General features: G+C 38.2%; 1 protein-coding gene across 2 annotated transcripts in view; it reads left to right on the forward strand.

The window, feature by feature from the left end:
* The window catches only part of SNTG1 (syntrophin gamma 1), a 136980-nt gene that overhangs the window by 109396 nt on the left and 10309 nt on the right, over positions 1 to 17275 (forward strand). Inside the window, exons 14-16 of one of the 2 annotated variants that reach the window (XM_061122805.1) lie at positions 1323 to 1475; positions 6865 to 6957; positions 10108 to 10218. In XM_061122805.1, the coding sequence (XP_060978788.1) occupies positions 1323 to 1475; positions 6865 to 6957; positions 10108 to 10218 (357 nt within the window). The remainder of the gene's footprint in view (positions 1 to 1322; positions 1476 to 6864; positions 6958 to 10107; positions 10219 to 17275) is intronic. The other variant, XM_061122806.1, reaches the window with a different exon arrangement.

The raw sequence follows: 17275 nt of genomic DNA on the forward strand, positions 1-17275 counted from the left end.
CTAAGTTTAAAGCATTTCTCCCTTTGAAGGTATACGGCATTGTCCATGAGGGCTACTTGTCTTTACTGGAACTGTCCTCTCTTTAAGTAGGAATTTCCTCCAAGTTTCCTAAATCTAAGTTGAGCTGAATCTAAGAGATGTTAAGCTAGTGAAGGAGTGCAAGCCAGGCTGAGTGGCTAGATTTAAACAGGGGGATCCTTATCCAGGTTGTGACAGAGGGCAGGTCGGAAGGCAGAGGATCAGCCAAGGTCATGATATCCCCTTCCCCACACCCCTTCAGATAGTGAATATATGAATGATAATTTAAAGGCTAGGTATTTTGAAAATAATTATTCCAGCACGTATTCAGTGACATTTTATTAGAAAAGTAATTTCAATATCTTGGCGTCTCCCGCAGCTATAAAAATGGAAATACTTGCATTCATGTATATTACTTTCACCTACTCTTGATGGATTTCTGCATAGCACAAAAGAGTTGAAGTTTTGTAATTATTGAATTAATGTCATTTAAAATGCATGCTATTTTCCCACATTGGTCATATTGGCTGAAAAAGACACAAAACTTTTTTTTCATTTTGTGATGTAAAAAAGCAGATTTATAACATTCTAAGTCATTTCCTCAACTTTCTCTTCTACAATTTTTCATCAGTTCTTAGCTGCATTCTTTTCACTTTTTAACATCTCTTATGCTGCACATATAGATGCATAAGCGTGTTAGCTGAAAACTTCTACTAAGACCAAGAAATTGCCATGTCAAAGTCCTTTTGACTTAATGAATTACAATTACATAAGTAAGGTAAATGTGTAGTTTTTAAAAAGCAGTAAAATTTTTGAAACATGTTAGAATCAGTTTTTTCATGTCTCAGCTGGTAGAATAGTCCCATGATAGTTTAAGGATTATAGAAATCAACTCAGTAAAAGATACCATGCTTATAATCTCCTTAAAACTTACAAATTACATTAATAAGTATTGCTTAATCTCATCATCTTCACAGCTCTGGAAGGGAAAAGGAACATTGTGTGTTATCCACCTGTCCAGTGAGAAATGGAATCTCATGCAGTCAATGCTTTGTTAACTACTCTTGCTAGAAAGAGTTGAAGCCAGAAATTCTTCAGTGTCACTTCAGAAAGAAAATGTGTCAGTTATGGACTTTGAGGACTGGAAATTGTCCTCTGTGACCATTGTAATGAAGAATTAGCAATTTCAGAGGGTAGAATCCTTGTTACTACAGTGTCTCCACCACACAGTGGTCAACACTGACCCAGGGGTGGGTCAGTAGCTCAAGTATGTGCCAGTCTGCATAACTCCAAGTTTCCATCAGGACAGTGACCTGCTGGACCGGCGGAGACACTGCTTCACCGTGCAGTCGGAGTCTGGGGAGGACCTGTACTTCTCAGTGGAGCTGGACTCTGACCTTGCCCAGTGGGAACGAGCCTTCCAAACAGCAACATTCCTGGAGGTGGAGCGGATACAGGTGAGGGTCTGTGAAAGCTGAGGACCTGGACCCCCAGGACCTGTGACCCCTCCCTAGAGTTCTGATATAAATTCAAGCAAACATGAAAATCCAGTTCTGTGAGGCTCAAATGTTCAGTCACTGGCCATTGTTCAAATGAAGTGCAACACGACTCTGAAAGCATTTTTAATTTTTCTATAATTTGATCTTTCTAGCCTCTTTCCTACCACTCACCAAAAACACATTTCTAATTTTAATTAAAATCTTGCTGTTGTTGTTCAGTCACTCAGTTGTGTCCAATTCTTTGCAACCCCATGGACTGCAGCACGCCAGGCTTCCCTGTCCATCACCATCTCCTGGAGCTTACTCAAAACTCATGTCCGCTGAGTTGGTGATGCCATCCAGCCATCTCATCCTCAGTCATCCCCTTCTCTTCCTGCCTTCAATCTTTTCCAGCATCAGGGTCTTTTCTAATGAGTTGGCTCTTCACATTAGGTGGCCAAAGTATTGGAGCTTCAGGTTCAGCATCAGTCCTTCCAATGAACACTCAGGACTCATCTCCTTTAAGACAGACTGGATCTCCTTGCAGTCCAAGGGACTCTCAAGAGTCTTTTCCAACACCATAGTTCAAAAGCATCAATTCCTTGGCACTCAGCCTTCTTCATGGCCAAACTCTGACACCCCTACGTGACATCTAAAACAGAAATGTTCTTACTTTAATTAATTGTTTACAAAGCCACTTCCTGGCCTCTAATCACAACCACTTAATTTCCAGCCAGAATGACTTTGTTCACTCACGAAGCTCTTTCTTGCTGGAATGCCTTGTCTTCATCACTAACCTCCAAAACCACACAGGTGAATTTGAAGCTTTCTCAGAGGTCATACCATGGAGGACGATTTTCCTGACTCCCAGTCTGCCCTGCCGTGTGCCCACCACTGTTCCTCCTCATTGGTCCTATTCAAGCTTGCCCCCCACCCCCTCCAGAATGCAGTATCTCTTTTGTCTTTTTCCTTAGGTCTGCCCACACTCTGCATGAGTTGGAGTAATCTGTACTTGTTTTCCTCACACTGAGTTGTAGGTTTCTGGGAGTATTTTATTTCTCTACCAACTTAAGTCAGTGCATTTTGTACTCACACGTAATCAGCAGGTGTTTATTAAACTTTATTTCTTATATGTGAAGTGTCTGATGGCAGCAGCACATCATTATTATCTGGGGGTAGTTGCCTGTAACAGTGGACCTGGATGCATACTTTTCCAATTACGTTGAAATGATTTGTGACATGTATTAATTTTTTTCTGACTACAAACTTTTATATTCAACCCATCAAGTCACAACAATATGACTTCACTATCAGGGGAAGAGACAAGGAGGAGACTCATTTATCATTTTTTCATTGCTCAGTTAACATTTTCTAATATTTTGCTGATATGCATGTATCTAAAAATGTTACAGTAACTAAGACATGTTGTTTCAATAATCTAGTTGTATAGAACTTCAATTCAGTAAATAGATTTTTCATATCAAAAGTAGAAAGATGAGAAATATCTTAAATATTATTTTATTAATATTTTAAGTATCAACCCCGAGACTATTTTACAGCATTGTAAGAAGTTGTATAGGAATTGACATTTTTGTTACTTGTTTTTATAGTTTTAGGTTTTCCTTATTATCATTTCCCTGGAATATTGCACTTCACTTGAAAACACATACACGGCAAATTCAACTTGTTGGTTTCAATTTAAGATTTTCAAGTCTCCTAATGTTTAGAAATGAGATAGAGATAAAAATTTGCTGTTTCCTTCTATTTTACTATTTTTTTAAACTCTGGGCCTCACATTCTATAAGCTGATGTCCTGAGCAATGCATTTTTTTGACTGGCACTTTACATATTCACAATAGGAATTTAAGATGCATATATAGGTGAAAGTAAAATATTTAATGTCTTTTTAGCTTTTGGTTATTTTATACATTTTATAACATCTCCTTGTGTGCTCCACCAGAAATGATCAATGGCCAATTACTGTGGATCTGTTATTTTCAAAATTCAAGCCTGTAAACATATTTACATGAAGAAGTTTATGTGTTTTGCTCGTATGTTCCTGGTATTTCCACCTCAGCTAAAGCTGATAAATAAATGATGCAAAGAGGAGACTCATGTCCCGCTGTGAAACAGGGGTTCTGTTGTTGTTGCTCAGTCGCTCAGTCGTGTCCGACTCTCTGTGATCCCACGGACTGCAGCACACCAGGCTACTCTGGCCTTCACATCTCCTGGAGTGTGTTCAAACTCATGTCCAGTGAATTGATGAATTATTAAGAATTAATAAATTATTTTTATTTTGAAATCAGTTTTCGTTAAGAGGACTGCATCTTAGCATTTTCTACCTTCTGATCTATTCCTTTTTTTGTGTTGGGGGGGTAGGGATTGGAGGCAGGAGGAGAAGGGGACGACAGAGGATGAGATGGCTGGATGGCATTACCGACTAATGAACATGAGTTTGAGTAAACTCCGGGAGTTTGTGATGGACAGGGAGGCCTGGCGTGCTGCGATTCATGGGGTCACAAAGAGTCAGACACGACTGAGCAACTGAACTAAACTGAACTGAATCTATTCCTTTATCTATTTAAATATTTTCTGATTGCTAATGTACTTAGTATTAATGCAAATATCTATATACTTATTTAATAGATAATTAACTGTTGGAGATATTTCTAAACATCCTAATTGTCATTTAAATTAACATCTTAAAATTTAACCATACTTCCTAGAATGACAGTAGAAAATGTAATGAACATCAAAAATTAACATATTTATATTAATCAAAATATGACAATTTATATGAATTACAACTTACATTTCCCTAGTATTCAAAGTACCACAATTAAGCCTAATAAATTTACTATTATTTTTAGTACCTTTATTTGTCCAATTTTTGAAACATTTCCCCAGAGTAAGTGAATAATATTGGTAAGGGATGGATAGTTATTGTTGACTTTACACTAATTCAGTCTGAATTAATAGTCTTTTTAAAATAAGACTTTCAGTGAAGTGTATAACATTCAAATATTGATTTCTCTTGAAGTTATTTATTTGACTTTCATTGCATTTTTTATCCACTATAGACATTTAGCTGTCATCCAAAGGGCATATGAAAAAGAATTTTATTTTTTATGTATCTTCAAATGTTATGTAATAATATATAAAATTGTGCAAATTAATATATAATCATTATATATTATATCATAATTATATTGCATATAATGATCATACATAATATATAACAAATATATAGTCCCTGGAGAAGGGAATGGCAACCCACTGTTGTATACTTGCCTGGAAAATTCCATGGACAGAGGACCCTACAGTCCATGGGATCACAAAGAGTCCGAAACGACCGAGCAGCTCACACTTTCACTTTTTTCACTTTCATATAGTATATAATTTATATGATTATATATGATTATATATTTATAATATACAAATATATGTTTTATATATATTTATATATAATTAACTGCAAAGTTAACTTTCCTAAGAAGGATAATTTTTGCTCTTTTTTAGCTATAATTCAATTTTATTATGAAATAAACATAGAAATTAAACAACAAATCAAATATTTCCATATGCAAACATACAAGTATATACTCATTATATATGTTTGTTGAGACTATAAATCATAGAATAGAACTTTGAGGGGTTTCAACTTGTATTATCTGTTTTAATATAATTATTATTGAAGTAATGCAATTTAATTCACAATTATGTTCTTAATTAGATAACTTTTAATGTTCTATACTGAAGGTGTTTTCACTTGGCATGTATTTTTTAAATAATGTCATTTGAAAACAGAAAACAATCATGTATAAATTAGAGAAAATCAGGCAACCTTGAATGCTCCTTAAATTTGATAGTAGTTTTAATAAAGTGACAACGGTTGAATGCAAGCATGGAAGGTGCTCATGTACTAAATAAAATTACACCCCAAAATCAACTTGCATGTGTGTTGAGTCATGTCTGACTCTTTCTAACCCTATGGACTGTAGGCTCCTCTGTCCATGGGATTCTCCAGGCAAGAATACTAGAGTGGGTTGCCATTTCCTCCTCCAGGGGATCTTCCCCATCCAGGAATTCAACCTCCAACCCATGTCTTCTGCATCTCCAGCATTGCAAGTGGATTCTTTACCACTGAGACACCCGGGAAGCCCCAAAATCAACTTACAAGGCCCATTAAGTTTGCTTTTTAATCTGCTTTTTTGAAAAACCGAACTCCAAATGAATAACTTGACATGGTCATAACTTTCCTATGTAAACTGGGCTTAAGCACATGAATATACTGTCTGGTGGAGGCAACTTGATACATTTGACCATTGTTCTAGTTGGACAGAGGAGTCTGGTGTGCTGCAGTCCATGGCATCACGAAAGAGTTGGACACAACTTAGCAACTCAACAAAAAAATAGTCAGAATGAGGCTCACTTAATGTATCAATACTTTCATACCCAGTATTATAAACACAAATAGGATATAAGGATTGATAGACGTTTCTCTCTTTCTTCCTCTCTCTCTCTTTCCCCTTTGTTTGTTAATTACAAGTATTTTTCATGATTTGAATATCCCATCCCAGTTTGCAATTAGGTGCAAGTAAAACTGGCCTATAACATAAATATGCATCATTTCATATAATCCCCAAGTTTGTATTTCTTATCTGTTATCCTTTGTATCTCAGTATCTATATTTTACTAGTCTTCCCAAAATATTCATATAAGTAAAATTATAATTTAGTCTGATCTCAGTGTGAACAGTCGTTAATTATTGATTTAGAAGAATCAATAAGTTTACACAAATAATAGGCAAGGGTAAATGTCTTTAGGACATAACTTGTACCAGTCGATGAGCATACAGAGACTCTTAAGGTCGTGGTGTTCTTGACCTGGTTAGTAAATATGTTTGTGTACCTGAGATCTCTCTCTAATAATATTGATAAAATGACAAGAATTTAATACTTTAACTCACTTTCAGTTTAATAAAAATGCAGTGATATTTAGCTACAGAATATAACAATTTAATATCATCTTGCCTACACCCAAAAATATGTGTACAGTTTTATTGCCAAGAGAGTGAAGGGCATCAAAGTGGCACAAGGTCAAGACAAGGTCACCTGAGGTAGGATGGGAAACTGAACCCCGCATCCCCCAGGCAGATCCACAACCACTCAGCTCGTGCTTTGTTAACATCAGGATGTCAGTCAGACCAGCTTTCTTCTGCAGCTGTTGCTGAAATAAAGTCAGCTGTTGTGTTATTAATCATATCAAGAACTTGTCACAGGCGGTATGACACAGTCTGACAAATGTGGGCTCTTCACCCTAATGTTGGATCAGTCCCATGAAAGTAACAGTTCTCTGTTCTGTCCAGTGCAAGACATATGCATGTGTGCTGGAGGGTCACCTGATGGGGCTCACGATTGACTTCAGCACCGGCTTCATCTGCTTCGACGCTGCAACCAAGGTAGGTTACCCCGTCAGCTTGAGCATGAGGCAGGTGTCATGCGCTGAGAACAAATGAAACTGCTTCCAACTACTGTCAGCAGGCTGCCTGGTGATCAGGTGTCAAATTTTATTCATAGGAGATAAATTATGCCTCAATCTGCTTATAGAAAAAAGTTTGAATTTTAATAAAACAAATGTTTTGCCACAAAACATCACAACTATATGAAGTGTATGTACTGGAGTGGGTAACCATTCCCTTCTCCAGAGGATCTTCCCAACACAGGGACTGAACCTGAGTCTCCTGCATTGCAGGCAGATTCTTTACTGTCTGAGCCATCAGGAAAGTCCCATATATACATGTATATCTATGTATTATATATAGATGGGCTTCCCTGGGAGGCTCAGATGGTAAAGAATCCACCTGCAATATGGGAGAGGAGGAGGGCATGGAAACCCACTCCAGTATTCTTGTCTGGAGAATTCCCATGAACAGAGGAGCCTGACAGGCTACAGACAATACGGTCGCAAAGAGTCAGACGCAACTGAGCAACTAAGAAGAACACATATATATAATATCACTGTCTCACAGTGAAAGGAAATTTTCTTCTTCCAGAATAATTTTTTTAAACAAAGTATTCTTTTACTATTTTTCTGTGTCCACATCTCTGATATCAAAAATGGGGAAACTTTTTTTTTTAGTTTTATAGGTAGTGTGGGCCTCCCTGGGGGCTCATATGGTAAAGAATCCACCTGCAATGCGGGAGACCTGGGTTCGATCCCTGGGTTGGGAAGATCCCCTGGAGGAGTGCATGGCAACCCACTCCAGTATTCTTGCCTGGAGAAATCACATAGACAGAGGAGCCTGGTGACTACAGTCTATGGGAACGCAAAGAGTCGGACAGGAATGAGTGACTAAGCACACAGCACAGGTAGTATGTTAGAATTACAGGATGGAGGCTCACTGGTCCTCAGCAAAGGGAGTTCAAGGCAGCCTGGAAGCATGTAACTAAATCAGTTCAATTCAGCACAGAAAGACCACTCATCCCAAGGTAACTTGTTATATGTTGCTGATTTAATGAACACCTTTACATTTGAATCAATTTCTAGGAATAAAGATTTCTTTGAATTGCAGGATTTTTAAATCATACTTCGCCAGGAAAAAAAGGAAAATGATTGACTTGTAGTAATGAAGTTCATAGCTAAGCTTAGAAATCAAATTAGTCAAATTGAAGAATAGCACTGCCTCAAAAATCAAATGTCTTAGGGCTCATGTGTTAATTTAGCAGTTATTTAATAAAGTGCTTAGTCTCTGTCAGTGGAGCAGCCTTCAGAAAACCTGGAGGAGAATAAAGCAGTGGTGGCTTATTACGTTGTCAGGTATATTGACTTAGATGTAGCCATCTCAGTAAACTCATTTCATGTTCTCCCCAGAGCTGTTGCTCTCCATTAAGCTGGCAAAGGTGTGTGCATATGCTACAAAGAAATCACTGGCAAAGGGCTGATTTCTACAGAGAATTGCTAATATGAGTCATAAATGTGACTGAATTTCATCACGTTGCCAGAAAAAAAGCAACAACCAACAATAAACAACACAAAAACAACCCCCCAAGGATCCAAGAAATTTATACCAGCAAAACCAAAATTTTCTGCCAGTCTTTATTATGCCGACAGCATGTAAACTTACTCAAAGTAAGATTAGTATGTTATGAATAACAGCACACCACATCCAGCAGCATGTGGAAACATGCAAGAGCCTCTTTTTCCATGTATATCTTGATTATTCTAAAATTTACATGGATATGTTTACAGTAAATACTCTGCGTAATCAGTGTCCATTGTCATGATGTGGGGATTTGTGGAACTCCGAGAAGCTAGGAGCCATGCCGTGCAGGGCCACACAAGACGGACAGGTCATAGTGAAGAGTTCCATGAGTTTAAGCTATTGCAAAACAACCCACAAGGTCTACATTTTAGAAAGACTTTTTCTGTTTGGTTTTTTTTTCCCCTTTTCTTTTAAGAGAGTCCAAATAAACTGTCAAAGAGATCATCTGATTAAACCTCTATAAATTTTCCATTTATTTGATGGAAATACTGATACATGCAAACATTATATAGGGATAATAATGTAGAGTCCATGTGAGGGGAAACAAATTAAAACATTTGATCAGGATGTTTCATTCAGTCTTAGACCCCTGGCCCAATGCTGCTGAGTTTCTGTTCTGTTGACTCCAGCTGAGATATGCACCTGGCTTCCTCAGGATGCATTCGGAGCCCCTGAGCACCGCAGGTCCACCCGAGAGCTTGTTGTCCATCTTGTTCTGACTCCACTGCATTCCTCTCTCCATTATCAAAAGGAACCTAAATTGTGTCCTGTGCCCGGGCCTCTTCCTCAACAACTCCGCGTAAATAAATCTGGAAGGTGCACCCTGGCCAATGCAGGCAGTCTTTCTCATTTGAATTCCTGCAGCATCGGCCAGGCCTGCCTTCTCCTTGTGTTTATTACACACTCTTTTTATGCGACTCTGTGCCTTGACATTTGAGAGACACAGGGTACTCAGAAAACAGTACCCTCCCCCCTCTCAAGACACCTGCAGTCTCACGAACGGGGGTCTGGAACTGGGGGCCCTCGGTGGTCTGGGAGTGTCCCCTGCCTCTTTGTCCCCTCTCCCACCATTGCCAGATGAATGATGTTGCTAAGATGCCTCCTCGTAGTCACTCACTCGGGTGTCCTTTCATCTTGACGAAGATGTGGGTCTGGTTGTTAGCTTGTGCTGCAAGAGGAAGTTCTATAGAGTAATCAGTTGAAAATCACCTTGTCACTACTATGGAAAAAAAAAAACAAAGAAATGGATGATAGGTGTTTTTGCCAATTCCCTGGCATGGCTTTTTTTTCATGGTTATGTAAAATGAGATATTCAAATTAATTTATTCACATATATATTTAAATGATTATTTCGTGGAAACCAATGTTGCTTTGGGAAATTAAAGGATATACTGATTACTAAATTGTAGCCTTTGATAAGCATATTTTAGTTTACTTTTTAATGCTGGGATATATAGGACTAACTCAGTATGATTACTTTTACCAGTTAAAAGAGCAATCTCTCCATTTGAATACAGAGATGAGCTGCACTGACTCACCTATGTTTTTTTTTTCTTTTCTCATTAGGCAGTACTTTGGAGGTATAAGTTTTCTCAGCTGAAAGGTTCTTCAGATGACGGCAAGAGCAAAATCAAATTTTTGTTTCAGAATCCAGATACTAAACAGATTGAAGCAAAGGTAAACCCAAATTCATCACACAAACCACCTCCAACTGCATTCATGCCATTAAGAGACAGAGGGGAGAAAATTTAGGAGACCCATAAGTGCAAAAACACGTTCTTTGTTTACCTTGGAGTAGCTCTCATGACCAAAGAAATAGATTTGCTTTAAAATTTTAATGACAGATTTGCACTGAAACACGTACTTGAGAATAAATTACACACAAGGTTTCATTTCTTAGTTTTAATTTTTGTGAACTGTATTTCTGTCACACTAAAATCATATTCTGGGAACTGAAACATTTCCTTGGTGGTTTCACATTCTAAATAATTTATAAAAGATATTCTGATTCGATCACTATTTATCCCCTCTTTGGATATGAATGAGTGTATGTGTGTACTCAGTCAGTCAGTCGTGTCCTCTGTGTGATCTCATGGACTGTAGCCTGCCAGGCTCCTGTCCATGGGATTCTCCAGGCAAGAATACTGGAGTGGGTTGCCATTCCCTCCTCCAGGGGAGCTTCCCAACCCAGGGATCAAATCCACTCCTCTTAAATCTCCTGCATTGACAGGCGAGTTCTTTGCTACTAGCGCCACCTGGGAAACCTTTGGATATGAATACCAATTCCTAAAAAATATTTTTTAAATCAATTCATGTTTTCTGTATGTTATTCTGTTAAATAAAATGAATAAATGAGTGATTTTTTGCTTTGCTCCCTGTAGACTTTCAGTATTCTGAAATATATCAGAAAGATTCACTACTTTTATGTTTATGATTATGTATTTGTAGATATTCAAAATCTGAAGGACTTCCTTTGCCCTACCGTGAAATTCACCCCAACAGTCTTTGGGTTAGAATGAGTTATAAATATATTATTTCAGTGGGGAAGAGAGAATAAATAATGAATACCTAAGTGAAAAATGAATTCTATGGAAATGAAAACTCAAATATAAATTTTCAACTCTGACTTAAAATCACCATAATTCAGTTACATCCCAGTACTTATTAAGTCCTGGGGAGGTTTGGCTGACATTCAGAGCCTTCAAAGGACAGACCCTTCCTGATTCCTGTCCGGGCTCCTGCCGCCCTGCTCTGTGCAGACCAGAGGCTCTCCGCTCCTTTTAACAAGACAGCTTCCTTCTCGCTGCTGCTCCTGCTTTTGTCTGGACTCCTCCCTCCGTCTGCTCGGCTCTGACCCTGTCAGAGCGCCCACCCGGCCCTGTGATTGTCCCTAGACTCCTCTCAGCACCTGCTCCTGGGCTCTGAGGGGGCTGTGGAGCGACTCCTCTCTGCCAGCTTCTGGCCCTCTGTTTCCCACATCTGTCTCCAGTCAGTGTGGACGGAGACCTGGGTACCATCACCCTCTCCCTCCTGACTCCCATGTCCTCACCCCACCTCGCCCGGGTCCTAAATGCAGACCTGTCTGTGGGCACCCCCACCCCGTCCCCCCGGCTGCCGTGGGTGGACCATTGCTCTATGTCATCACACACACTGCTCTTCCAATCGCTTCTTGGTGTCACTATGAGAAAGAATCTCTACTCTCCAAAAGGATCTACCTTTAGCTTTGGGCGGATTTTCCACGTTGACACTCAGGACCCATCTTAACACGATGAGTGCTGTCAGTTCTGTGTTCTTCAGGCAAACATGGAATGTCAGCCACTAGTTAATACGTTTGATTTGATAAACTCCTTCTCTTCTGATATTTTTAATGTGCTAACCAATCCTGAGTCCACAGCATGAAGCAAAAAAGATAAAGGCAGTGAAATGACTACTAACTACTGTATTTAGACTTCATTAATGTAGCTCACATACTTACTGCTTCCTTAACTATTCTATTTATTAGTCTGCCAGCTTCAAAATGCTACTTTTTATGGTTAGCATGTTTTAGATAATACTTCATAAATTCATTTAATAAGAAATAGTTTCAGAAGCTATTTATTGAACTTAGTAGTGTTATGTCCGACTCTTTGTGACCCCATTGACTATAACCCACCAGGCTCTTCAGTCCATAGGATTCCCTAGCAAGAACACTGGAGTGGGTTGCCATGCCCTCCAGCGGTTCTTCCCAACCCACGGATCAAAGCCGGGTGTCTTGCATTGCAGGCAGATTCTTTGCCGTCTGAGCCACCAGGTACTCCTCCTTAAATTTAGAGGCAGTAATTTTTGAGTAGTGAAAAGAGAAGTTTCAAAGCCAATGAGACAGTCTGACCATTGGTGAATTGCCAGACTTCTTCAAAGTCACCACCTCCTTCTATAAAATGAGGAAGAAAAAGACCTCCATGGGTGATACTGAAAATACCAAATTAATCATGGACACTGTTTTAAAACCAGCCAATTAGAACAGCGACCAGCTCTATACAATCATTTAGCCATTCTGGTGTGCATTGCTTCTGCCAGTACCACAGAATTCATATACTATTAAAACTAGTACAGTTGTTATTTTGTAACCTTTATCACGGTAACTTGTGAGCAGTAATCAGAAGCTCCTTCACAGGAGGAAAGCGGGAAGAATGCCAGCATGTATCACGTCACAGAACTTATAAACTGATGTCACTTGAGAATTCAGCATTTCCTCACTTTTTCTAAATGAGGGAATAGGCAACACAATACAGTGGAAAGAAAATTAAGATCAAGTAACTTTAAGTACCTGATGCAAAGAGTCATTGGAAAAGACTCTGATGCTGGAAAGATTGAAGGCAGGAGAAGAAAGGGGCGACAGAGGATGAAATGATTGGATGGCATCACTGACTCAATGGACATCAGGTTGAGCAAACTCTGGGAGATGGTGAAGGGCAGGGAAGCCTGGTGTGCTGCAGTCCATGAGGGTCACAAAGAGCTGGACACGACTTAGTGACTGAACAATAACTTGAGTAAAACTCTCTTCTTTACCATTTCCCAGCTACATGACCTGGGCAAGTCACCAAATTGTGACTGCTGCCTTGCAGGAAAAATGTAAGGAATAAATACCCATGGTACCTGACATATGGAAGACGATAAATCACTCAGGAATGATTTCATCTTGAAAGAATGTAGCATAAACATAGAGAAAGTATTAAAAAATAGCAGTTGTTATTACTAGAAGACCAGTTAGTAAAGGTGATTACTTATATATGTAAACTGTCCTGTCCACATTTAAGAAATTCAAATGTATAACCATAATCCAAGTTTGTGTCACTTATTAAATTCCTTGGACAATTAATTTATATTAATTTTTAAAATTGTAATGGGGTAAGAGGAACCCCAAGTCAGGGACAGAGACTTCTCCCACATATTATACGATATATGTGCCCTTACTTTATGTCTGTTGTAACACTGGCATCCACCCCATGTGGTCATTATTCACCACTGTGCCTTCTCCACTAGATCAAGAATGTGTAAGTGTGAGGAATGTGTCTTACAACCCAGCATTCCTAAGGCTTAACCTGATACTTCCCTGGGAACAGGCGAGTCATAACTGTCTCTATTTCATTTAATTTAATATTTCCTGGTCTGTTATTTATTCACTGTGTAGACGTGAGAGTTTATTTCTCTGGAATAAATGCCTAGGAGGGCAGTTGCTCAGTCATATGGAAAATGTTCATTTAGTTTTAAAGAAAACGCCAAATCACTGTGCAGAGTAGCTGTGACATTTTGCATTCCCTCCATCAATATACCAGAAACTCAGTCTCCCTACAGCCTCCCCAGCATTTGGAATGGTCACTACCCTTCTTTTCAGGAGTTCTCATTATAGTGTTCTTGCCTGGAGACTCCCAGGGACGGGAGAGCCTGGTGGGCTGCCGTCTACGGGGTCGCACGGAGTCGGACACTACTGAGGCGACTTAGCAGCAGCAGCATAGTTTTAATTTTTATTCCCTAATGACTAGCACTGATTTTTTTTTTGGAGGGGTGTAGGTTTCCAAAATCACTGCACATGGTGACTGCAGCCATGAAATTAAAAGACACTTGCTCCTTTGAAGAAATTCTATGACCAACCTAGACAGCATATGAAAAAGCAGAGACATTACTTTGCTGACAAAGGTCCATCTGGTCAAATCTATGGTCTTTCCAGTAGTCATGTATGGATGTGAGAGTTGGCCTATAAAGAAAGCTGGACGCTGAAGAATTGATGCTTTCTAACTGTGATGTTGGAGAAGACTCTTGAGAGTCACTTGGACTTCAAGGAGATCAAATAAGTCAATCACAAAAGAAATCAACCCCGAATATTCATTGGAAGGACTAATGCTGAAGTTGAACTTCAATACTTTGGCCACTTGGTACAAAGAATTGACTCATGGGAAAAGATTTATGCTGGGAAAGATTGAAGGCAGGAGGAGAAGGGGATGGGATGGTTGGGTGGTATCACTGACTCAGTGCGCATGAGTTTGAGCAAGCTCTGGGAGTTGATGATGGATAGGGAAGCCTGGCGTTCTGCAGTTCATGAGGTCACAAAGAGTCGGACATGACTGAGCAACTGAACTGAACTGAATGACTAGCAGTGATGAACAACTTCTTATGTGACTATTTTCTAAGCAATTATGTCCCCTTTGGTGAAACATCTCTTCCTGCTTTTTGCCTGTTTTCAAATTGTATTTTGTGATCTGTTTTACTTAGAATTTTATGAGTTATTATATACTGGATTGGCCAAGAAGTTCGGAAAAACCCCAAGCAAACTTCTTGGCCAATTCAATAATTTTTATACAAGGATTTGTTAGATGTAATGTTTGCAAATATTTTCTTCCAGTTTGTAATTTGTGTTTTATCTTCTTCACAGTGTATCGTGTATCTTGGAGAGAAATTTAAAGATTTTTAGAAATCAAATTATCAGTTCTTTCTCTTAGAAATAATGATTTTAGTGTCATGTAAAAAAATTCTTCAGCACATCACAAGGGCCAAAGGTTTTCTCTTATGCCATTTTCAAAATGTTTTATAGGCTTGCTATCAATTTAAATATGTGATACATCTGAGTCTAGTTTTTTCCTATAAGTTGTGGGGTTTGACCGACCTTCTGTTTTGCCTGTGGTTATCCGGTTACAACACCACCGTTTGTTGTAAAGACCACTCTTCCTCTGTTGAATTATTTTAGCAGCTTCATTGGAAAATCACCTGGTCCTACCTCTGTGGCACTACTGCTTGGTTCATTTTTGCATCTGTTACTTCGCTAGTATTGTCCATTCTTCGACAAAGTAGCTAAATGACGATCCTTGAAATGGATGGTTCTGTCCACTTTATGGTTATCTTTCAGAACTGCTTTAGTTGTCCTCGTTTCCTTGTGTTTCCATGGACGTTTCAGAATTATCCTCTTTATATCCATGCATAATCTCAGAGGCACTTCAGAAGGGAGGGCATGACAGATATCAATTTCAGGAGAATTGACATCTTGACTATGCTGCTTTCTTAATGCAATGAAAACAGACTATTCTATTTTTTTGAACTTTTGATTTATTTCTTCAGTATTATGTAGTTTTCATTACATACATCCTATGTATATTTTGTTAAACTTAGATAAACCATTCATTCTTTTTTTTTTGGAGGGAATATAAACATCTTAAAATTTTTCATTTTCCAAATATTGATGCTAATAAGTAGCAATATAATTAACATTTATATATTTACATTGCATCCTGAAACCTGTGTGTATATACACACACACACATACACATATATACGTATTATTAGTTCTAGGTCTTTTGTTTCTATTTATGCTTTTTAAAGTTCTTCCAGTTTATTTACATAGATTACTAAGACATATGGAAATAAGGAAAGATGTTTCTTTTTTCAGATTCATATAGCATTGCTATCTTTTTCTTGCCTACAAATTTAAATGATGTATTGAATACCAGTAATGAGTGGACATTCTTCATTTGTTCCTTATTTTAGGGAAAATCATTTAGCTTTTCACCAAGTGAGTGAGTGAAAGTCACTCAGTCGTGTCTGACTCTTTGCGACCCCATGGACTATACAGTCCATAGAATTCTCCAGGCCACAATACTGGAGTGGGTAGTCTTTCCCTTCTCCAGGGCATCTTCCCAACCCAGGGATCAAACCCAGGTCTCCCACATCACAGGCGGATTCTTTACCAGTTGAGGCAGTGGTCTAATAGAATTATTTTCTCAGGTTGAGCTAGGTCCCATATTTTTCTAAAGGTTTTATTATGAGTGAGTATCAATTAATATGACAATGTCAGTTTTCTTGTTTGGCTTCTTAATGCAACAGAATATATTAATGGATTTTTAGATACTGACCCTGTCTTACAACTGGAATAAACCCTACTTAATAATGATGTGGAATTTCTTACATATGTGGCTGAATTTTATTTGTCAAAATTTTAAGTATTTTTGCTTTTACATCTTCGAGAGTTACTGGTCTGTAGGGGCTTTTTTTGTTGTTTTTTGTTTGGTTGACTGGTTGGTTTGGTACTGTCTTTGCCTACTTTTGGTATTGGAACAAGCTGTCTTTATAAAATGAGTTGAAAATGTTCCTCCTCTTTTTTTATTTTCTGGAAGATATTGTATACCATTGTTGTTGTTGTTGTTGTTGATTCTTCCCTAAAAGTTTAGTAAAGTTCTCTGGTAGAACCACATTAGTCAGGAGATTTTATTTTGAGGATTTTTTAAACTATGAATTCAACTTGCTTAGTAGATAACTATTCAAATTATCTATTCCTATTAGATGATTTGTGGTAATTTTTACTTTCCAAGGTCTTCATCAATTTTATTTAAGCTGTCAAATTAATGTTTATAGACTTTTTCATAGTATTTCCTTATTGTCACTTTGAAGTCTGCAGGTTCTGTAATAGCATCCCTAATTCATCCCTGATGTTAACAATTGGTGCCTTCTTTCTATTTATCTGTCAGTCTTGTTAGAGACTATTCAAAGAACTAATAGTTCTCCTTTATTTCCTCAGTTGAGCTCTGTAATACTTGATGAATTCTGCTCTCACCTTTATTATTTACTTCTCTTTGGTTGCTTTGGTTTTATATTGCTGTTCTTTTTCTGATTTCACAAGGTGGAATTTTTAAATTGTTGACTCAAAACTTTTTTGTTGCTAATATAAAAATTTAATTCCAGAATTTCCTTCTTAGAACTGCATTCTACA

This window comes from Dama dama, chromosome 21 (assembly GCF_033118175.1).
Source record: "Dama dama isolate Ldn47 chromosome 21, ASM3311817v1, whole genome shotgun sequence".
Lineage (NCBI taxonomy): Eukaryota > Metazoa > Chordata > Mammalia > Artiodactyla > Cervidae > Dama > Dama dama.